Source organism: Gigantopelta aegis, chromosome 9, assembly GCF_016097555.1.
Source record: "Gigantopelta aegis isolate Gae_Host chromosome 9, Gae_host_genome, whole genome shotgun sequence".
Taxonomy (NCBI): Eukaryota; Metazoa; Mollusca; class Gastropoda; order Neomphalida; family Peltospiridae; genus Gigantopelta; species Gigantopelta aegis.
Window position 1 is genome coordinate 56,256,411 of NC_054707.1, and position 26,288 is coordinate 56,282,698.

Consider the following 26,288-nt stretch of genomic DNA (forward strand, 5'->3'; position numbering starts at 1 on the left):
GGTTTAAACGTAATTATGGTGAAACTTTACTTTGTGTTTACAGTGACTTGGTGTGCGCTATTTTTGTGTTTTTCTCTCCCACGTGTTCGTGGGAAGGTGTGCACTGCCCAAATAACGTGAGTGTGATCTATAATATTACAGAATTCAGATTGAATACGAGAAAGCAGATTAGAACGCATGTTGATTTTGTTTCTTCCCCTTTTTAATTTTTTTTCTTTCTTCTATTATGTCTGTTTGATGTGAGAGTATAAAACATAAAACTGTGTGTAGGCGCGTGTGTAGGAATTGTAGGGGGGGGGGGGGGGGGATCGAGTCATGCTCCTCCGCAAAATATATAGGAAAAAAGAGGAAATATGCTTGAGCCGGGGGTGGGGTTGGGGTGGGATTCAACCCCCGAAACCCTCATCATGCCGTGACGTCAGCAGCTGTACTGCTCCAGTTACTAGACATAATATAACTGTTTAATGGAATGGTTGTAATCATAGGTAATATTTGCATAATTAATGCCAATAATTATATTTAATAACAATGCATGGGTACAGCAAGTATTATTATTAAGATTGGTGATAGTTATAAAGTTACATCTAACTCTGGCTGATCACAAGTATATTACGATAAGCGAATACCATTTAGTTACATTTAACATTAGGCGATCGCAAGCATGTAGTGATAGCTATTAAGTTTACATCCATCAATGAGTGATCGCAAGTCTATTACAGTTAGAGATACACTGTAGCTATTTAATTACATTTAACACAGTTTGATGGCAAGTATACCGATCTGTATAATTACATTTAACACAGTTTGATGGCAAGTATACCGATCTGTATAATTACATTTAACTATGGATTTCTGCAGGTATATTATGATTAGTGATAGGTACGTGATTAACTTTATCGATGCCCCTCTGACGACAGGGCATATATTAAAATACTTTATAATGGTTGACCAGTGCATGATGATATTTAGGTATTGATAACAGTTCCGTGCTTGTGATGGTTCTATAAATATGTTACTGGTTGTGGTAATTGTATTATATTATAATGGTTGGTCGTCATTTAATTTACATTTAGTACTGTCGTATAGCCTCTAGAGTGTACACTACTGATCATAATACAGGTTGTTGTTTCAATAACAATAAGATATTTATTGTTACATATGTAGTTTCACAGCTCATTATTAATTATAATAAAGATTTTTTGAATACTCGCACAATGATAGTGCACATTTTTCGAGTTATCGCTTTGTTGTTATGAGGAGCTGGATCTAGCTCAGTCGGTAGAGTGCTTGCTTGAGGTACATTTGTTGTAGGATCGAATCACCTCAGTGGACCCACTCTGATTGTTTTTTGTATATCAAATGCTGTGGTATGTGCTGTCCTGCCTATAGGAAAGTGCATATAAAAGATCTCTTGCTGCTATTTAAACAATGCGTGTTCCTCTAAGATTAGTTTTGGGGCGGGATGTAGCCCAGTGATAAAGCGATCGCTTAATGCGCGGTGGGTCTGAGATCGATCCCTGTCGGTGGGCTCGTTGGGCTCTTTCTTGTTCCAGTCAGTGCACCACGAAAAGCCATGGTATGTGCTATCCTGTCTCTGTGATGGTGCACATAACAGATCCCTTGCTACTAATGGAAAAATTTAGTTGGTTTTCCCTCTAAGACTATAAGTTAAAATTACCAAAAGTTTCACACCCAAAAGCCGATGATTAATAAACCAATGTGTTCTAGTGATGTAGTTAAACAAAACAAATTTCTTCTTTTTTCATGTTAAAAATTACCAAATGTTTAACATCCAATAGTCGATGAATGTGTTCTAGTAGTGTCGTTAAACAAAACAAAAGTTTGTTTTATTATGAACTCCAGATAGAGATACACCGTTAGGGAGGACTGTCGGTCAGTTGTTTCCCCATCTGTTAAATACGGAAACTAACCACCAGAGGAAATCTCTTCAGATTACACTAATCCTATGTTTTCTGTGCGTAATGGAAACTTGTTGTAAGTTTTACATTAACAATAGTACAGTTTAACCTCACTAATATGGCTGACATGTTCGCCTTATGCGTACATATAAATGTAAGAAATTAGCCACTATACTAATATAAAACTTGAAACGACGCAAACAATTGTTTTAAAACATAACTGTACGCATGCGACCATGCGCTAACATAACATCCACACCTGTACAGTGTAACCACTATGCTAATAATAACATCTACACCTACGTGCATGTAACCAATGTAACTACAATTATGTGTACAAGTAACCGCTATTCTAATATAACACATGTACACTTGTAACCACTGTACCAATTTCATATATATATATATTTGTGTACATGTAATCACTGTTCTAGTACATCTACAATTACGTGCATATAACCACAGTACATGTACCGATATCATATTTACTAATGTACACATATAACCAATGTACTCATACAACATCTACAATTACGTGCAAGTAACCACTGTGCTAATATAACATCTACACCAAGGTGTATGTAACTAATGTACTGATATAACATCTACAACTAAGTGCATATAACCTTTGTACTAATATACTACGGGAATGTAACCAATGTATTAATGTATCTACAACTGCATACATGTAACCACTGTAGTAAAATAACATCTAATACGGTACACGTATAAACATTGTACTGCTGTAACCTCTACAACTGTACACATGTAACCATTGTACTAATGTAACATCTACAACTGTACACATGTAACCATTGTACTGTTGTAACATCTACAACTGTACACATGTAACTATTGTACTAATGTAACATCTACAACTGTACACATGTAACCAGTGTACTGCTGTAACATCTACAACTGTACACATGTAACCATTGTATTGCTGTAACATCTACAACTGTACACATGTAACCATTGTACTAATGTAACATCTACCACGTGCATGTTTGCAGAGTACGACGTTGGCGGGTCGTTAACGAATTCTCCCCGGAAACCAGTTACTGGTGCGGCTACGACAACGACGGAGAGCACAAGTGTGAGCAGAGGTGAGTAACGACTGCACGGACAGTGGGAGCAGGGGTGAATGACGACAACACTGACATAGTGATATTGATAACGTCAGTGCTGATAAGTGACATTGTTTTATATCAGCGGCGGGCTAACAAATAATAAAACATTTTAAAAACCGACCATGGGTCTATGCAATCAGAGAGGAAACCCGCTGCCGCTACTTAGGCTAAAACTAGCAAAAAAAAAAAAAAAAAAAAAAAACCCCAAACAAACCCCACAACAAAAACAAGAAGGGAATTCTTGTATTCATTTTCCATAGATGAAAACGCTTATACCACAACCTTTGCTATACCAGCCGTGGGGTACTGGCGGGTCGAATTACATTCCGTTCCACAAAGTTCACTAAAGCTGTATCCTAACCGGACGCGAGCGATTATTTTAGAAATCATTGATTTCAATCACAGTATCCTAACCGCACGTGTACGGCGCAACGGATACATTTGTCGTGTTGCACGCGTCCGGTTAGGATACGGCAACTGAAATTAATGATTTCTAAAATAATCGCTCGCATCGCTAGAGTCGCTCGCGTCCGATTAGGATACAGCTTAAAATTACCGCATCCTAAGAGCACGCGTGCGACGCGACAGTTATCCGTCGCGCCATACGCGTGCGGTTAGGATACGGCGATTTAAATCAACGGTTTCTAAAATAATCGCTCGCATCGCTGCCATCTCTCTACGTCGCTCGCCCTACGCGTGCGGTTAAGATGTGGCAATCGAAATAAATGATTTCTGTACAGCTTAACTTGACGCGGCATTACTTGACGGCATTATTTGACGTGCCATTACTTGACGCTCTGTGCGACCTTTCAGTGTGTACAGACCCTACGGTGGATGACGTTTGATATTTAAAATCTCATTTACTGTCAAGAGTAGTTTAAATAATACAGAAACAACGTTGTTATCTTGTTTTCATACTGAAGAACTCAGAAGACGCACAAAACGAGACGTCAGCCCTACACAGCACTGGAAACTCAGTACTTCTGCTGTCCCGGCTACTACGAAGATCCGTACGGCAATTGTAAAGGTAATGCTACATTTGAAAGATCTGTACGGCAATTATAAAGGTAATGCTACATTTGAAAGATATCTACGGCAGTTGTAAAGGTAATGCTACATTCGTAAGATCTGTACGGCAATTGCAAAGGTAATGCTACATTTGAAAGATCTGTACGGCAATTGTAAAGGTAATGCTACATTTGAAAGATCTGTACGGCAATTGTAAAGGTAATGCTACATTTGAAAGATCTGTACGGCAATTGCAAAGGTAATGCTAAATTTGTAAGATCTGTACGGCAATTGCAAAGGAAATGCTGCATTTGTAAGATCTGTACGGCAATTGCAAAGGAAATGCTGCATTTGTAAGATCTGTACGGCAGTTGCAAAGGAAATGCTGCATTTGTAAGATCTGTACGGCAATTGCAAAGGTAATGCTAAATTTGTAAGATCTGTACGGCAATTGCAAAGGTAATGCTAAATTTGTAAGATCTGTACGGCAATTGCAAAGGTAATGCTGCATTTGTAAGATCTGTACGGCAATTGTAAAGGCAATGCTAAATTTGAAAGATCTGTACGGCAACTGTAAAGGTAATGCTACATTTGAAAGATCTGTACGGCAACTGTAAAGGTAATGCTAAATTTGAAAGATCTGTACGGCAACTGTAAAGGTAATGCAACATTTGTAAGATCTGTACGGCAACTGTAAAGGTAATGCAACATTTGTAAGATCTGTACGGCAACTGTAAAGGTAATGCTACATTTGAAAGATCTATACGGCAACTGTAAAGGTAATGCAACATTTGTAAGATCTGTACGGCAACTGTAAAGGTAATGCAACATTTGTAAGATCTGTACGGCAACTGTAAAGGTAATGCTAAATTTGAAAGATCTGTACGGCAACTGTAAAGGTAATGCTACATTTGAAAGATCTGTACGGCAACTGTAAAGGTAATGCTAAATTTGAAAGATCTGTACGGCAACTGTAAAGGTAATGCAACATTTGTAAGATCTGTACGGCAACTGTAAAGGTAATGCAACATTTGTAAGATCTGTACGGCAACTGTAAAGGTAATGCTACATTTGAAAGATCTATACGGCAACTGTAAAGGAAATGCAACATTTGTAAGATCTGTACGGCAACTGTAAAGGTAATGCAACATTTGTAAGATCTGTACGGCAACTGTAAAGGTAATGCTACATTTGAAAGATCTATACGGCAACTGTAAAGGTAATGCAACATTTGTAAGATCTGTACGGCAACTGTAAAGGTAATGCTACATTTGAAAGATCTGTACGGCAATTGTAAAGGTAATGCTACATTTGAAAGATCTATACGGCAACTGTAAAGGAAATGCAACATTTGTAAGATCTGTACGGCAACTGTAAAGGTAATGCAACATTTGTAAGATCTGTACGGCAACTGTAAAGGTAATGCTACATTTGAAAGATCTATACGGCAACTGTAAAGGAAATGCAACATTTGTAAGATCTGTACGGCAACTGTAAAGGTAATGCAACATTTGTAAGATCTGTACGGCAACTGTAAAGGTAATGCTACATTTGAAAGATCTATACGGCAACTGTAAAGGAAATGCAACATTTGTAAGATCTGTACGGCAACTGTAAAGGTAATGCTACATTTGAAAGATCTGTACGGCAATTGTAAAAGTAATGCTACATTTGAAAGATCTGTACGGAAATTGTAAAGGTAATGCTATATTTGAAAGATCTGCACGCCAATTGTAAAGGCAATGTTATGATATTACGATGATGTGTAGGCTACAGCAATTATTATAAAGGTAATGTTATGATTCTACGAAGATCTGTACGACAGTTGTAAAGGTAATGTTATATATAATCATATGTGCGACAAGTTGTAAAAGTAATTTTATAACTTATATTACGAAAATATATGCACAGCCACTGTAAAGATGATATTATATAATGAATACCTATACAGCAATTGTAAAGGTAATGTTATAATATTAAAATATCTGTACGGCAAATGCAACTAAGTTAATGTATGTCATATCACTAAGATCTATATGATACTGGAAAGGTAATGCTATGATTTTACACAGATATTACGAAGATGTGTATGCCACCTGTACATATATTGTTTTATTACAAAGATGTGCATGACACCTGTAAATATATTGTTATATTTCGAAGATCTGTATGACACCTATAAATACATTGTTATATTACGAAAATCTGTATGACACCTATAAATATATTATTATATTACTAAGATCTGTATGACACCAATAAATATATTTTTATATTACGAAGATGTGTATGCCACCTGTAAATATATTGTTTTATTACAAAGATGTGCATGACACCTGTAAATATATTGTTATATTTCGAAGATCTGTATGACACCTATAAATACATTGTTATATTACGAAAATCTGTATGACACCTATAAATATATTGTTATATTACTAAGATCTGTATGACACCAATAAATATATTTTTATATTACGAAGATGTGTATGCCACCTGTAAATATATTGTTTTATTACAAAGATGTGCATGACACCTGTAAATATATTGTTATATTTCGAAGATCTGTATGACACCTATAAATACATTGTTATATTACGAAAATCTGTATGACACTTATAAATATATTGTTATATTACGAAGATCTGTATGACACCTGTAAATATATTGTTATATTACGAAGATCTGTATGACACCTGTAAATATATTGTTATATTACGAAGATATGTATGACACCTGTAAATATATTGTTATATTACGAAGATGTGTATGACATCTGTAAATATATTGTTATATTACGAAGATCTCTATGAGACCAATAAATATATTGTTATATTACGAAGGTCTGTATGACACCAATAAATATATTGTTATATTACGAAGATATGTATCACACCTGTAAATATATTGTTATATTACGAAGATGTGTATGACACCTGTAAATATATTGTTATATTATGAAGATGTGTATGACATCTGTAAATATATTGTTATATTACGAATCTCTGTATGAGACCAATAAATAAATTGTTATATTACGAAGATCTGTATGACATCTGTAAATATATTGTTATATTACGAAGATCTGTATGATACCAATAAATATATTGTTATATTACGAAGATGTGTATGACACCTGTAAATATATTGTTATATTACGAAGATGTGTATGACACCTGTAAATATATTGTTATATTACGAAGATGTGTATGACATCTGTAAATATATTGTTATATTACGAAGATCTGTATGAGACCAATAAATATATTGTTATATTGCGAAGATCTGTATGACACCTGTAAATGCATTGTTATATTACGAAGATCTGTATGACACCTGTAAATATATGTGTTATATTACGAAGATGTGTATCACATCTGTAAATATATTGTTATATTACGAAGATCTGTATGATAGCAATAAATATATTGTTATATTACGAAGATGTGTATGACATCTGTAAATATATTGTTATATTACGAAGATCTGTATGATACCAATAAATATATTGTTATATTACGAAGATGTGTATGACACCTGTAAATATATTGTTATATTACGAAGATGTGTATGACACCTGTAAATATATTGTTATATTACGAAGATCTGTATGACACCTGTAAATATAATGTTATATTACGAAGATGTGTATGACATCTGTAAATATATTGTTATATTACGAAGATCTGTATGATACCAATAAATATATTGTTATATTACGAAGATGTGTATGACACCTGTAAATATATTGTTATATTACGAAGATCTGTATGATACCAATAAATATATTGTTATATTACGAAGATGTGTATGACACCTGTAAATATATTGATATATTACGAAGGTGTGTATGACACCTGTAAATATATTGTTATATTACGAAGATGTGTATGACATCTGTAAATATATTGTTATATTACGAAGATCTGTATGACACCTGTAAATATATTGTTATATTATGAAGATCTGTATGACATCTGTAAATACATGTTTATATTACGAAGATCTGTATGACACCTGTAAATATATTGCTATATTATGAAGATCTGTATGACACCTGTAAATACATTGTTATATTACAAAGATCTGTATGACACCTGTAAATATATTGTTATATTATGAAGATCTGTATGATACCAATAAATATATTGTTATATTACGAAGATCTGTATGACACCTGTAAATACATTGTTATATTACGAAGATGTGTATGACATCTGTAAATACATTGTTATATTACGAAGCTCTGTATGACACCTGTAAATATATTGTTATATTACGAAGATCTGTATGTCACTGAAATATATTGTTATATTACGAAGATCTGTACGGCAACTGATATAAATGTCTTGTTATGACATTACGAATAGCTTCGTACTTTAATTATACCTATAGCGAATATGGGCCATTGCGAAGGATCTCACTATAATAGTAAACGTTTATGTTTCGATGATAACTTTAGAAATATAATAACATTACGCCCAGTTTGGTGGCAACTTAGAATAATATATCTCGAGTATCACCAAAAACAACTACAGAATTAAAAATTGTTTTGCCCAATGACTGGTTACATCTAAACGTGCATGTGAAATCTCAGTAAAGTCTGACATTCGCCAGTGGTTTGACATGAGCTAACGCCATTTCGTGGTTGAATCTTGCACTGATAAACTTTAAAATCTTAGACTCAAGGTTCTAATAAAATCTCTCTAAGACAAATAAGAAATAGCTAAGTCTGAAGAATTTGCCAAGCTGTATATCATGACCTTTAAATTTCCATATGCACGCAGTTGAATTTGCTTTTTAGTTTTTAAATTTTATTTACAGCTTGTCCTCCCGGTAGATACGGAATGGACTGCAAGAACCAGTGCTCATGCCCAGAAACAGCTTATGAACTCTGCAATCACGTGAACGGATCGTGCACGTGCACGAGCGGATGGACCGGGGCCGCGTGCCAGTCTAGTAAGAGATGTACTTTTAAATTCTGCCATAGCGTCTATTTATAGCAACATGGAACAAGAAAGGAGTTTGCTGTTTTTATAATACCTACATTTAGTTTAAACAGCTGTCCTGGGAATGTACTTTAACCGGAGTGATATACAAGAGGATGTTGTTAAAAGTAGACGTATAATAAAAAATGTGTTCAATAGGCCTACATGTATAACAAACGAAGATAATAGGAGATAAAGATGACACAGTTTTGGTTTCTTAGTGTAAACGATCATTGTAACATGAAGTGCAGCATGAACATAAGCATTAAAGGCAACACATTTCGTATTTAGTCTGTTAGTCAGAATGTATGTGCGTTGCGTAAACATTATGTTATATCAAAGCTATCATGTCATGTCCTTTTATGTCATGTCACATCACATCATGTTATGTATCATGTCATGGTCACATCACATCAAATCACATCAAATCAAATCACGACATGTCACATCACATCATATCGTATAATATATCATATTGTATTATACATCACATCACATAGTATAGTATCTCGTATCAAGTTAATAATTGTATCAGGGGCGATACTGGTATAAACGTGATGTGCAGACAGTGTTTTGTTGTATTTTCCTTGATTCACAATTGGCGTACAATCAGGTGACTCACTGAATCAATGGAAGCTACGCTTGATTATGTTATTTGTAATGCCAGGATGGCACAATTTTACAAACATTTATCATACGAAGCACGTACAATAACTCGTACGAACATTATCAGATTTGTCGTAAGAGCAATTCATAAAATAGTTATACATTACGTTGTAACCGTGTAAGTCAATTCATATGCACTAGATCGCACGTTTTTAATGCTTCAACTAGTTGTATTTCAAGAATGTGAAGTGTATTCTCTCACAATACTGGTAATCCAGAAGACTGCAGCAACAAGAAGAAATTAAAATAAAAGATCAAAGATATAATTATTATATAATATTTATAATTGAGCCCTGCTTAGCATATATTAAATCTATACATATTGCTGATTTTGTTGTTTAGCCTGTCAGTCAGGAACCTATGGCGCAGACTGCAGTGAGAAGTGTGCGTGTCCCGACAACTCGTACAGCACATGCCATCACGCCACGGGGGAATGCACGTGCACACCAGGATGGCGTGGAGTAAACTGCGATGAAGGTTACGACTAGTTCTACTTTGTCAATATTAATGGAACATCAATCTCCATTACGGTGTCATTCATTGTTGACAAGATAATTTTCATTAAAGACCATTATACATAAGTATATAGAACATTTTTAAGGTAGCACTAAACAAAATAACATCCGGATGGGTCAAACTTTTGATAGAACAGTTAATACCACAAGTGCTGTGATTGTTGATAAATGTGAGTGTGTTGGCTATAAAGAAATAGTTTCATCTGGGCAAAAAAAATGTATGCAATTTTATTTCATCTAGTACTACTGTGTGAAGTAGCCTTGTGCCTGAAACATGTATGGGGTACCTGTAAAACAGTACTCACATTTTAGGTAATCATAGACGCTACCCGTTATTTCTGAAATGAGCATCTCGACTCCCAATGTTTTCTGATTCACTTTAAGAGTGAGGGGTGGTAGTATTTATATCCGCGGTGTATATGTCGATTAATACACTGGTGGTAGGAGTTTTAGCCACATTTGTTACTATTGTCGTCTATTGGATTTGATTTGGTGGTATACATCCTTAAATGCCTATTATTCTGGATCCCAATAACTTAAGGACATGAAATTTGGAATTTGAGGTCACTTGTCAATGCAAAACATATATGACCACAGCAGACGAAAAAACCTAAAAATTAAACACTCCCTGAATTGACTCATGACTTTTTTTCATTTATTGGGCAGTACTAGCTGGTCAAATCTATCTACAAGACACACATGTTGCCAGATTAGAATTCGAAAAATGGCTTTTTAGGTCAAAAAGAGTAAAATCCAAAATGGCTGCTACATGCTTTAAACGTCAGATTTAGGGAATTGTGTGTGCGTGTGTGTGTGTGTGTGTGTGTGTGAGAGAGAGAGAGAGAGAGAGAGAGAGAGAGAGAGAGAGAGAGAGAGAGAGAGAGAGAGAGAGAGAGAGAGAGAGCGCCATTGGGGTGAACATAACTGACACATTTTGAATCATTACCCTAAAGCACTTTTTGTGAAATCATGTAATACAAACGCGAAATATTAAAAAAACAGTGATATGGTGTAAGTAAATCACAGAGGTCGCCATAAACAAGCCCAAACTCTTCAGGCAAAATGTTTCACTATATTACTTTCATATTTCGTGAATTTTGGTTCAGGTTTTTGATGGCATAAAACATTAAGCAAATATGCACAATTCATTGTGGTGGTATGGAAGTCGTATGGAACCTAACGTTTGATACACCTGTATTTTCCAAATTTTATTATTTTTGGTCAACAAGTCTTGAAGTTATTTAAAAGCAAAGTGCAGTCTAACTTGGCATTGGATCTGTAATAATACAGTGTTAAATACTAATTACTTACACGGCTTAATAACAAATGACATTATTGCGTTTCAAGAGTGTGAACCTGGTTTCTACGGACTCGACTGTCTGTCCGCCTGTTCGTGTCCAGACACTGCTTTTCCGGTTTGCGACCACGAAACAGGGCAGTGTCAATGCCATGAAGGGTGGATTGGAGAACAGTGCGATCAGCGTAAGTACTTGATATCAATGTACTCTAGTAGCACCGTTAAACAAAACAGCTTTAACTTTTTGATGACACTACACTACACACACACACACACACACACACACACACACACACACACACACACATATATATTACAGTGATACCACAAATTATATTATATTACAAAGAGATACCACGAATTATATTACACAGTGATACCTCAAATTATAGTACACAATGATACTACAAATTATATTACACAGTGATACCTCGAATTATATTACACAGCGAAACCTCGAATTATATTACACAGCGAAACCTCGAATTATATTACACAGTGATACCTCGAATTATATTACACAGCAATACCTCGAATTATATTACACAGCGATCCCTCGAATTATATTACATAGTGATGCCACGAATTATATTACAGTGATGCCACGAATTATATTACACAGCGATACCTCGAATTATATTACATAGTGATACCGCGAATTATATTACACAGTGATACCGCGAATTATAACACACGGTGATACCGCGAATTATATTACACAGTGATACCACGAATTATATTACACAGTGATACCTCGAACTATATTACACAGCGATACCTCGAATTATATTACATAGTGATACCACGAATTATATTACATAGTGATACCACGAATTATATTGTATAGTAATACCAATATTTATGTTACGCAGTGATACCACAAATTATATTACATAGTGATACCACGAATTATATTACACAGTGATACCACAAATTATATTACATACTGATACCACGAATTATATTATGAATTATATTGTATAGTAATACCAATATTTATGTTACACAGTGATACCACAAATTATATTACATAGTGATACAACGAATTGTATTACATAGTGATACCACGAATTGTATTACATAGTGATACAACGAATTGCATTACATAGTAATACTAACGAATGATATTACATAGTGATACCACTATTTATTATTAATGGTACTATCTTTGTGGGTTTTTAAACTGTTCGAGATTAAAATTAAAAAATTAAAATTGTCAATTTGTCAAATACCTCGCGAGTCCGTGCAGTAGGTTAGAATCCCGCGAGTTGACAGCAGGATTGCTTGAAGCTCTAGTGGCATATAAGCATGTAAATAATTTACCCGACAGCAGGGTATGCACTAGGGATTTATTTTTGACTGGCCAATCGGGCCACTCACAGCAACACTTTGACTCGCCCGTACAACATTTGAATGGCCCGCGACCGAATTTCGTTAAACAAAGGAACTTACTTAAATTGCACTTTAAAAACATGTTATCATATCATACAGACAATAATAACCACACAAAAAAAGGAAACAGAACTTGTTTTAGTTTTATTACAAACTGTTGTAATTAAATTACAAGCAGACATCAGGAATATTTTACCAAGATTCGGTCTTGGAATGAATAAGGTGCTTTAATGGCCGTATGACAAGGAATTAAAAAATACTAAGCTGACAGCAATCCATACAAACAATAATCACATCCACTAGAGAAATAAACACACAACACAAGTTAAATGCATAATAAGCATTTAATTATGAAACGGATAATAACGATAACAACAATATTTCTATAATAGACTCGGTACATTCCGTAAGAAACGAAAACGTTCTAACACAATGTGACTTCTGAAAACCCCAGGCTCGTAAACAAAAGCTTTCTGCGAAACACATTCCCAGTCTGGAGCTCCACGCGGTAAGACGTGTTTGTTTCGCTTGTGCACACTGCACGTGCTTTCGTGTGCTCGACTTGGGGGTCCTTCATTTCGTTGTTTTTGTCAGCGAAATGAAATTTTCTACTGGGATGTATGCGGCCATTGGAACTGTTTGAACGCTGGAACGCTTCTCGTTTCGACAGTCTGCACCACCAGGTTGGATTCTTTTTTAGCGAGATTCCTTGCCTCCACGTCATGTCTCCGTCTGACTGTCGACTTGTTTTTTTTCGTGATTTGTACGACGGCCATTCTGCAGAACGCCACGGTTGTTCCCGTTTAGTCTCTACATGTCCGAGCCTGTCCTAGCAGCACTGGAAGATTGACCGCCCCACTCTAAGAAGAAACAGGAAGCGGGGTCGGCCCCTACTACTATTTTTCAAGACTTTATCTTGCTTTTTAGTGATACCATCTCGTATCCTCGGGAGTCGGGCCCGTCCGCACCACTATACCAACACATGACGACTGGACTATACCCTAGTCTGATACTCTCTCTCGTTCAGACGGATCCGGCTTCTCAAGATCTGTATTTCAGCACAGCACTACACCGTCAACGTCTATCGACTGTCAATCTAGGGGTTTTCTTGACGGGATGCAACCCATCTCGTCCCTTTAAGCTGTGCACCCAAACGGCCTTAACGAGGCCACTTGCGTGGACATATCGATCGGACTTTAAACTTTTAGATCTGCGTTCAAAATTTTATGTCGAAATTACTTCTTTTTTAAAAAAATATTATTAAATAGTCCGATCCTCTCTTCTTTCTCTTATTTAATTTTGGACTGTCCTTCTAAAATGCTCCAAATTATATAAATATTCGGCCGAGCAGTCAATTCTCTTTATTTTTGGCTTGTAACCTTTTTATTTTTTTATTTATTCTATTAACTTTTTTACTAATTGCTATTTTCAAAATTCTGCCCATTTTCTCCCCCCCCCCCCCCCCCCCTCCATCCCGAATCAGGCCACCGATCTTATCGGAGGTCGGACTCGGGATGGGCGTGTTCGAAACTCTAGTGGTATATGGGCACGTTAAACTAGTTATCATCATCATCATCATCATCATCATCTGCGAAATATAAGGTAGCGGAATGTGACGAGTTGTTCCTATTGTAACTAAATAGAAAGTAAACACGAACATGACAGAGGTGTTCCGATTGAACCTACGAATACATTTACGTGGCCGAGGTTTTCCGAATACATAATCAAAACCGGCCGAGGCATTCTGAATGATTTTAGACAGTGTCCTTAAATATTATTAATAAAATTATTTTATTTACTGTGTCAACGTTTCTGCTTGTGAACTATCCGTCTCCAAGTATGTCATTAACCCCTTTGTAATTTAAAAATAGCTAAACACAATTCTGTTACATTTCATTAGAATCTAATGTTTAACACTAGCCATGCGGTCGAGTTCGTTGTCTGTCAAATGCCACGCGAAACAGGCAATAGGTTCAAACCCTGCCAATTGACAGTTTGTGGTTTTTTTAATATTAAAATTTATAAAGTCAATTTAAAGTAATTTTGTTGACTGCATATTTTTAATATATTTTTAGACGTTTTTGAATAACATTTTAGACACCCTATTTTTAATACCTTCCAAATTTAACAGTATTTTTTTGTTTTTGTAGAACCGGCATTTTCAGTGGGATTTAAAAAAAAAAATAGGTATTGAAACTACATGTATTTTTATCAACTCAGTATTGTTAGTGCTTTTGTATACTCAGTATTGTTATTATTACCATGGACTGTTATGTGTTTTTTGTTTAAAATTGAATTGCTAAGTTTCCCGTAATAATAAGTTGTAGTTCATGACAAATCCTTGGAATGCTAATATGAAAACAGTCCCAGGTCACATTGACAAACTTACACTGATCACTATTATTTTCAGACGTCGCAACCAATATTATTTCAGAGTGTCTAGCGGGGTACTTCGGTGCTAACTGCCAGAAACAGTGTACCTGTCAAAATGGTGGTTCCTGTGATCACGTGACAGGCGCGTGCCAATGCGCAGCAGGATGGTATGGTCCTCAATGCGAATCACGTAAGTGGTAGCGTGATGTTCCTGGGATCATTCTAGGGAGTGCATAGTGTGTAGTCCAGGTATTTTTGTACATGTGAAACTAGTTATTACATCTCAAACAAAAAAGAAATCAATTAATTATAATCATTTGTTAAACATGGACATTCGGGGCTCTTTGAAGTTCGGCGGAGGGAATGCTTGTGATAGATTATTTTCTCGTTCGATAAATAAACTATTACCACAAGTATCTTACTCGCTTTTGCTTGTTAGATATATTTAGCACCCACTCGTTGTAAGATAAATAGTCTCCAACGAGTACTCGTGTATTATTCTCTATGACACTGTTCCAATGTTGTTTCAGCTTTTCACGTGCAATCCGGGCTTGCGAATCCAGTGTGACTGTTCAAATCGTTTCAGCCTGTCCCAAAGAGTCGCGTATGGCCCGGGTTGCGTCAGCCAGTGTCACTGTTTAAATCTCGTTTCAGCCTGTCCCAAAGAGTCGCGTATGGCCCGGGTTGCGTCAGCCAGTGTCACTGTTTAAATCTCGTTTCAGCCTGTCCCAAAGAGTCGCGTATGGCCCGGGTTGCGACAGCCAGTGTCACTGTTTAAATCTCGTTTCAGCCTGTCCCAAAGAGTCGCGTATGGCCCGGGTTGCGACAGCCAGTGTCACTGTTTAAATCTCGTTTCAGCCTGTCCCAAAGAGTCGCGTATGGCCCGGGTTGCTGACGCCAGTGTCACTGTTTAAATATTGTTTCAGCCTGTCCTAGAGTCACGTACGAATTGGACTGCCGACTCCATTGTCACCGTTTAAATCGTGTATTTTAGCATGATTCCTGTCACTCTTTAAATGTTGTTGTTTTTTGGTTTAATTCAGCTTTCTCCAGCGTTATGTACGACCCGTGCTGCGGACTAGAGTATCATTCTTTAAATGTTTATTTATTCTATCTTTCAGCATGTCCTAGAGTCACGTACGGCCCGTGCTGCCGACTACAGTATCATACTTTAAATGTTTATTTATTATATTATTTCAACATGTCCTAGAGTCACGTACGGCCCGTGCTGCCGACCACAGTATCATACTTTAAATGTTTATTATATTATTTCAGCATGTCCTAGAGTCACGTACGGCCCGTGCTGCCGACCACAGTATCATACTTTAAATGTTTATTATATTATTTCAGCATGTCCTAGAGTCACGTACGGCCCGTGCTGCCGACCACAGTATCATACTTTAAATGTTTATTTATTATATTATTTCAGCATGTCCTAGAGTCACGTATGGCCCGTGATGCCGACTACAGTATCATATTTTAAATGTTTATTTATTATATTATTTCAGCATGTTTTAGAGGCACGTACGGCCCGTGCTGTCGACTACAGTATCATACTTTAAATGTTTATTTATTATATTATGTCAGCATGTCCTAGAGTCACGTACGGCCCGTGCTGCCGAATGCCGGAATCATACTTTAAATGTTTATTTATTATATTATTTCAGCATGTCCTAGAGTCACGCACGGCCCGTGCTGCCGACTACAGTATCATACTTTAAATGTTTATTATATTATTTCAGCATGTCCTAGAGGCACGTACGGCCCGGGCTGTCGACACAAGTGTCATTGTCTTGACGCCATCAGTTGCAGCCGCGTGGACGGCGCCTGTCGCTGCTTGCCCGGCATCAAAGGAGAAAAATGTGACCAAGGTTCGTCTAACTTAACAAATATAATCATCTTAGCCATGAACTAGAACAGAATGCCAACAATGGCCATACTAAATTTTGTGAACAGCACTAGCATAACGCATTGTAAGTCAAGTGTACTTACGTGTGTCTTGCAGCTAATGTGCATATAAATTACGTGTGTACTGGCGTAGGAAGCGGGGTCGGGGGTGGGGTAGTGGATATATATATCTATCTATCTATCTATCTATCTATCTATGTCTCTATCTATCTATCTGTGTCACAAGTAGTAGCAAGGCCTATATTGCTTCATGACCTACGTTCCGTGACCTTGACCTACGTTCCCCGTGACCTTGACCTACTTTCTCCATGACCATGACCCACTTTCCCTTGACCTAGAACGGTTACCTACTTTGACTGGTTGCTGTGCCGTGTCCTACTGACCTGACCTCGTCCTACTGACCCGGCGTTGAAATGTGTCATAGCCTGACCATGGCATATTTGTGCAGGTGCGTGTCTGTCATCACCTATTGAGAGGGACAACACCCAGCCTAGCCCACTGGCTTCTTGTCTCCTGGCCCGGGCCCAACTATGACTCGGCCCAGAATCATGGATGGTGATGTTTACGTTGAAAACGTTTGACGTAGTGTTTTTAAATATTGTATTTGTTTGGTACTTATTTCATCGTGTGTTATGTTGTGTTCGGTTGCCAGGGGTATATTTACAAAACACTTGGACCAGTAAACTTTCAAAAGGATGATCCCTCTTGTTGTCCAGTTCTTTTGGTTTCTTTTTGCTTTGTATCAGTGTAAAAAAATATTTTTTTTAAATTGACAATCAGACATCCAATGTATTTTACACATTTTGTTGTGTATACACTATCCAATGTTAACAAAGTTCACATATCTACAACATACATCCTCTTCCTTGTGAAAGTTATTTTAATGCGACAGACCCTAGTTTTAAACGTCACGGAATATATCTCACTATTAGAGCCGTCTGTGAGTAGGTTATGAGGCGATATAGGCCTTGCTACTACTGTGTATTTAACGTAAGTGCATGTTACATCTAATGTGCATATAAATTATACCGTACGTGTAGGTAGTACTAAACCAAATAACTTCCGGCTGGGTCAAACTTCGAGGTGCACCCAACTTTTGATAGAGAAGTGAACACCACAAGTCCTGTGATTGGTTATAAATGTGAGTGTGTTGGTTGTAAAAAATAATAGTTTCATCTGGGTAAAAAAAATATGCAATTTTATTTCATCTAGTACCAATGTGTCAAGTAGCCTTGTGCTTGAAACATGTATGGGGTACCTGTAAAAAAAAGTACTCGAATTGTGTGCGGAACTAGGGTAGTCATAGACGCTACCCGTTATCTCAGAAACAAGCAGCTTGACCCCCAATTTTTTCTGATTCACTTTAAGTGTGAGGGGTGGTAGTATTTATATCCGTGGCGTTTATGTTGATTGATACGCTGCAGGTAGGAGTTTTAGCCACATATGTTACTATTGTCGTCTATGGGATGGTAGTATACATCCTGTAGGTTAAAACTAATGAGTAATGGGAATATAACGTTGCGTATTATACAGTGTATTTAACATAAGTGCGTGTTACAGCAAAGGTACATATAATGTACGAGCGTATTTAACGTACGGTTGTTACAGCTATTGTTCATATGAGTAATGTGCATATAACGTACTAATGTGTAGTTAACAAACTTGTTTTATAACTAATATGTATATGACGTACGTAAGTTACATATAACGTGCATGCATGCTACAGGTAACGATTAAACAGTGTAAATGTGTTTTACAATATTGTGTATTTAACGTATATGCATGTTACAGCTAATGCATACAACGGATGTGTTAAGATAAAGTGTGTGTGTGTGTGTGTGTGTGTGTGTGTGTGTGTGTGTGTGTGTGTGTGTTTAGATTTCAATGATTTATTTACTTGTGAAACGTGGCGTAGGATATAGGTCACATTAGGCCACCTATTTTTTATTAAATGGTTTACGGATTTTTTTTCCACAAAATATATGTAGGTGGTCGAAATAAAAATAAAAATAAAGGTTTTGGATCCATTTTTTTCTTATTTTTTTCTGACCAATTGTTTTCTGTCGGATAAAAAAAAAGAAAAAAAGTTCAAATCCAGATTATTCATCATGAACACACACACACACATATATGTTGCAAATGGATTTTGTGGTTGCATGTACTTTCTCATTCACTACCATTCTGCTTCCCGGGTTTTACAGTATTTATATCTCGTTTAAATAACTAATGTGGATATATTCATGTTATTTCAAAACAATTACACTAATAAATATATAATCGAGGCGAATCGACTCACTTTTGGGGCGAAACGATTCCGTACGAATAAGATTTTAGAACGAACCAACCCTGGGTGAACGGGTCTAAGGGCGAAACAACACAGGGTTCGAAATGGTTTTAGGGCGAAACGACCCGGATTCAACCGAAATTGGTCTGCACATGTCGTAATTTTACTGCTTTGGCATTCAGGCATATAAATACTGTATTATACATAGATGCTTATTGATTTATACTTTTGATATGTATTTATGATGTTGAATTAGTTAATACAGACATACTACGATAAACTGTTCAATTCTGCTACTTGAAATTCTGATTTCGACATATAGCCGCTTTCCGCAAGTATTAATAACAACAACAACAAGATGGTGGCAATGCACCTGTGCACCCGCACAGTACACGGCAAAGTCAAAACGCAACGTACTTCTGAATAAATAATTTAACAAAGACAGAATATGATTTGACAAGTATAATTTTGGAAAAAATACCCTTCAATTCCTTTTTTTTTTTTTTTTTTTGGTCAGAACGGCAGTAAAAAAAAAAATAAAAAAATGTAGGTTTGCATTTTTATTTTTCCAGCGGGACTTTTTAATGAACTCGGCGGGTCCGTAAACCTATTAATCAAAAACGACTGGCCTTACCAGTTTTAAGTAAGCCTTAAATACATACCAAATGTTAAAAAAGAATTTAATGTAAATAAAATAATTTCTTAACAAATTACCAACAAATTGTATAGACTGAATCTGACTTTTGATACAAGAAAGGATGGAGGCAAATGCTGGAACAGCCAATGTAGGCATTATAAAATTAAATGCAAACAGCTGCCTCCTTATTACATTTACATGTGTAACGTATGCCATAACTGTTAACGCAGCATGCTATGTAAATACACGTAACACCACGAGTATGAGGTGTGTTCTAAAGTTAGTTGTTTTTGTTTAACGACACTGATTATTAATCATCGGCTATGGAATGTCAAACAATTGGTAATTCTTATATATATTCTTAGAGAGGGAACCTTCTTAATTTTCCCATTAGTAGCCTCGGCTATTTTATATGTACCATCCCACAGACAGGGTAGCACATACCACGTCCTGTGATATATCAGTCGTGGTGCACAGGCTTAAACGAGAAAAAGCCCAATGGCCCAGCCGACGGGGTTAGATCCTAAACCGACTGCGAATCAGTTACACGTTTCCTGATGACTAACTACTAGGTATTATGCATGAGGTATCACATGGTATCACTGTTATTTCCAGGCTGTTCGCCGTGGACGTACGGGAGCACGTGCAGCTTGCCGTGCGCGTGCGAACGAAACACCACTGTCGTCTGCTCGCCCGTCAACGGAACGTGCCTCTGTCTGTTCGGCTGGAAAGGCGGGCGGTGTGACGTACAAGGTGAGTGTGCTGATTTATCACAGACAGAGATGGACGAACGAAAGGATGGACGGATGTAAGGAGTGGAAGAGATACAAGAGAGAGAGAGAGAGAGAGAGAGAGAGAGAGAGAGAGAGAGAGAGAGAGAGAGAGAGAGAGAGAGAGAGAGAGAGAGATTGAAAGAGACAGGGAGAGACACAAGACACACACACACACACACACACACACACAGAGAAAGAGATGGAGAGACACAGAGAAATAGAATGAGGAAGCGAGAAAGAGAAAACGAAGTAGGGAGAGGAAGAGAATCGGATATATGACGGACAGGCGGATAAACAGTAAACAGGCCACGGCTTATGTAAAATATCTAGCTTGTATTAAAGTGGTAATAAATAAACAAAATAAAAAACAACCCCAAAACCCCACAAGTTTTCTTATGACAGGTATAAACCCATGCTCTGCCCCATCTTATGACAGGTATAAACCCATGCTCTGCCCCACTGTTTACTTTGTAGAACCGCCGACAAGACACGAGCAGGCTGAGCCACAAACGAACCTGCCCCTGGTTGTGGGGGTGAGCGCCGCCACTGTGTCCTTCTTAGCTGTGGCCGTCTGTCTGCTGATAATCGTCTTGAGGAGATCTAGACACAAACCCTACACAGGGTAATACGGAGGACTTGTAACTTCCTAGCACTGCTGGTGTCACACACACGCACGCACGCACGCACGCACACACACACACACACACACACACACACACACACTGACATATCCGCATATACACACACACATATTTATACAAATACACACACGTACACATACAAATACACACAGGTACAGGAATAATATACAATGGCATATACTGACACACACACACACACACACACACACACACACACACACACACACTGCCTCATAAACTCATATTTGCATACATACACACACACACAATTATATGTACACACGTGGATATACATACTGTAACAAATATAGTTGGTTCAGCTGGTTTTATACAAATTTATCATGTGTGTATCTACATGTACTTTCGTTTCAGATGGTTACTTCCCTTGAAGACAGCGTTTTGTCGCAGCATGCTGAGTAACTCAGTGGTTCTGGAACCAAACAGGAACTCAATATCATCCTCACACCCAGGTCAGTCATACTTACACCCAGGTCAGTCATACTTACACCCAGGTCAGTCATCCTCACACCCAGGTCAGTCATACTTACACCCAGGTCAGTCATACTTACACCCAGGTCAGTCATCCTCACACCCAGGTCAGTCATCCTCACATCCAGGTCAGTCAGTCATCCTTACACCCAGGTCAGTCAAACCCAGGTCACTTACACCCAGTCATCCTCACACCCAGGTCAGTCATCCTTACACCCAGTCAGTCATACTCACACCCAGGTCAGTCATACTTACACCCAGGTCAGTCATCCTTACACCCAGGTCAGTCATCCTCACACCCAGGTCAGTCATCCTTACACCCAGGTCAGTCATCCTTACACCCAGGTCAGTCATCCTTACACCCAGATCATACTCACACACAGGTCAGTCATCCTTACACCCAGGTCAGTCATACTTACACCCAGATCATACTCACACACAGGTCAGTCATCCTTACACCCAGGTCAGTCATACTTACACCCAGATCATACTCACACACAGGTCAGTCATCCTTACACCCAGGTCAGTCATACTTACACCCAGATCATACTCACACACAGGTCAGTCATCCTTACACCCAGGTCAGTCATACTTACACCCAGATCATACTCACACACAGGTCAGTCATCCTTACACCCAGGTCAGTCATACTTACACCCAGATCATACTCACACACAGGTCAGTCATCCTTACACCCAGGTCAGTCATACTTACACCCAGATCATACTCACACACAGGTCAGTCATCCTTACACCCAGGTCAGTCATACTTACACCCAGATCATACTCACACACAGGTCAGTCATCCTTACACCCAGGTCAGTCATACTTACACCCAGATCATACTCACACACAGGTCAGTCATCCTTACACCCAGGTCAGTCATACTTACACCCAGATCATACTCACACACAGGTCAGTCATCCTTACACCCAGGTCAGTCATCCTTACACCCAGATCATACTCACACACAGGTCAGTCATCCTTACACCCAGGTCAGTCATCCTTACACCCAGGTCAGTCATCCTCACACCCAGGTCAGTCATCCTTACACCCAGGTCAGTCATCCTCACACCCAGATCATACTCACACACAGGTCAGTCATCCTTACACCCAGGTCAGTCATACTTACACCCAGATCATACTCACACACAGGTCAGTCATCCTTACACCCAGGTCAGTCATACTTACACCCAGATCATACTCACACACAGGTCAGTCATACTTACACCCAGATCATACTCACACCCAGGTCAGTCATCCTTACACCCAGGTCAGTCATACTTACACCCAGATCATACTCACACCCAGGTCAGTCATCCTTACACCCAGGTCAGTCACTTACACCCAGATCATACACACACAGGTCAGTCATCCTTACACCCAGGTCAGTCATACTTACACCCAGACACTCACACACAGGTCAGTCATCCTTACACCCAGGTCAGTCATACTTACACCCAGATCATACTCACACACAGGTCAGTCATCCTTACACCCAGGTCAGTCATACTTACACCCAGATCATACTCACACACAGGTCAGTCATCCTTACACCCAGGTCAGTCATACTTACACCCAGGTCAGTCATCCTCACATCCAGGTCTGTCATCCTTACACCCAGGTTAGTCATCTTTACACCTAGGTCAATTATCCTTACACCCAGGTCAGTCATCCTTACCCCCAGGTCAGTCATCCGTACACCCAGGTCAGTCATCCTCACACACAGGTCAGTCATCCTTACACCCAGGTTAGTCATCTTTACACCTAGGTCAATTATCCTTACACCCAGGTCAGTCATCCTTACCCCCAGGTCAGTCATCCGTACACCCAGGTCAGTCATCCTCACACACAGGTCAGTCATCCTTACACCCAGGTTAGTCATCCTTACACCCATGTCAGTCATCCTCACAGCCAGGTCAGTCATCCTTAAACCCATGTCTGTCACCCTTACACCCACGTCTGTCACCCTTACAACTCGCTTGATGCGCTGTCGGTTTAGGATCGATCCCCATCGGTGGCCCTATTGGGCTATTTTTCGTTCCAACCAGTGCTCCACAACTGGTGTGACAAAGGCCGTGGTATGTGCTATTCTGTCTGTGGGATGGTGCATATATAAAATCCCTTGCTGCTAATCGAAAAGAGTAGTCCATGGCGACCACGGGTTTCCTCTTTCTATATCTATGTGATCCTTAACCATATGTCTGACGCCATATAACCGTAAATAAAATGTGTTGAGTGCGTCGTTAAATAAAACATTTCCTTCTTCTCTTACACCCAGGTCAGTCATCTTCACACCCAGGTCAGTCATCTTCACACCCAGGTCAGTCATCGTTACACCCAGATTTAGTCATCGTTACACCCATGTCTGTCACCCTTAAACCCACGTCTGTAATCATCCTCACACCCAGGTCAGTCATCTTTGTACCCAGGACAGTCATCCTTACACCCAGATTAGTCATCGTTACACCCACGTCTGTCATACTTACATCCAGGTCAGTGATCCTTACACCCATCATCCTCACACCCAGGTCAGTCATCTTTGTACCCAGGACAGTCATCCTTACACCCAGATTAGTCATCGTTACACCCACGTCTGTCATACTTACATCCAGGTCAGTGATCCTTACACCCATCATCCTCACACCCAGGTCAGTCATCTTTGTACCCAGGACAGTCATCCTTACACCCAGATTAGTCATCGTTACACCCACGTCTGTCATACTTACATCCAGGTCAGTGATCCTTACACCCATCATCCTTACACCCAAGTCAGTCATCTTTGTACACAGGACAGTCATCCTTACACCCAGATTAGTCATCGTTACACCCACGTCTGTCATACTTACATCCAGGTCAGTGATCCTTACACCCATCATCCTCACACCCAGGTCAGTCATCTTTGTACACAGGACAGTCATCCTTACACCCAGATTAGTCATCGTTGCCACGTCTGTCATACTTACATCCAGGTCAGTGATCCTTACACCCATCATCCTCACACCCAGGTCAGTCATCTTTGTACACAGGACAGTCATCCTTACACCCAGATTAGTCATCGTTACACCCACGTCTGTCATACTTACATCCAGGTCAGTGATCCTTACACCCATCATCCTCACACCCAGGTCAGTCATCTTTGTACACAGGACAGTCATCCTTACACCCAGATTAGTCATCGTTACACCCACGTCTGTCATACTTACATCCAGGTCAGTGATCCTTACACCCATCATCCTCACACCCAGGTCAGTCATCTTTGTACACAGGACAGTCATCCTTACACCCAGATTAGTCATCGTTACACCCACGTCTGTCATACTTACATCCAGGTCAGTGATCCTTACACCCATCATCCTCACACCCAGGTCAGTCATCTTTGTACACAGGACAGTCATCCTTACACCCAGATTAGTCATCGTTACACCCACGTCTGTCATACTTACATCCAGGTCAGTGATCCTTACACCCATCATCCTTACACCCAGGTCAGTCATCCTTTCATCCAGGTATAAGAATTATATGATGTTTTAAGAAGAATTAGGATAGATTTAGAGTCGTTGTGGTGATCTAAAGTAGACGTGACGTTGTAACAAACACGTTGTCCTTGTTGTTGCAGACGACACTCGCCTGTGTTCCGATGAGGCACAGCTGCCAATCAGTCAGATCTGTGGGATCGGCATTGAGAACGACTCGTATTCGCATGGCGATGACGTCACTGCTAGTAACACAACCGTGACGTCATGTGACAAGGCCAATCCGGCCGAGTATGGAGCTACGGATGGCTACGACCAGCTCAGACGCAACACCAGTGCGCAGGTCATGGGCGCCGGAAGTAGAAAACCATACGATCACGTAAATCGACAGAATCTTACAAAGAGTGCACCCGTGCTCGACGAGCAGTTCTATGACGTCACAACCACAAACGGCGAAACTCAGAAGAAACGACCGAGCTCTACGTATCAAAGCCTCGCTGTGTAAACTTAGTGGATAGAAGAAATCGAGACTATTCTTCTTCCTATAGTTTCCCATGTTTGATACATACAGCTGAGGCAACACTCACGTCTTGGTGTTGCACATTTTGTTTTGTTTATTTGCATGTTTTAGACATTTCAACTTCTATTCAGTGTAGTCAATGGAAATGTCGTTTAACGGCCCTCTCAAACGTAGGTGGTTTGAAACTTAACTAAACATAATTCCAAATGTCATAATTGTACTTTTATAATTACCTTTTGTAATGTTCATAAATTACATTGTGCTAATAGATAA

At 38.7% G+C, this 26,288-nt stretch overlaps 1 protein-coding gene across 3 annotated transcripts; it reads left to right on the forward strand.

The window, feature by feature from the left end:
* On the forward strand, positions 1 to 26,288 carry LOC121381445 (multiple epidermal growth factor-like domains protein 11). Of its 3 annotated transcripts, none has more exons than XM_041510762.1 (13): positions 1 to 116; positions 2,933 to 3,025; positions 3,973 to 4,076; positions 8,882 to 9,016; positions 10,054 to 10,188; positions 11,574 to 11,708; positions 15,326 to 15,478; positions 17,031 to 17,159; positions 20,733 to 20,870; positions 21,365 to 21,512; positions 21,904 to 22,001; positions 24,301 to 24,342; positions 25,639 to 26,288. In XM_041510762.1, the coding sequence occupies exons 1-13, from the start codon at positions 16 to 18 to the stop codon at positions 25,998 to 26,000; spliced, it is 1,773 nt and encodes a 590-aa protein (XP_041366696.1). In that variant the 5' UTR covers positions 1 to 15; the 3' UTR covers positions 26,001 to 26,288. The 3 variants fall into 3 exon arrangements, with proteins under 3 accessions (XP_041366696.1, XP_041366697.1, XP_041366698.1); XM_041510763.1 differs by having other exon boundaries at positions 15,350 to 15,478; XM_041510764.1 differs by lacking the exon at positions 24,301 to 24,342.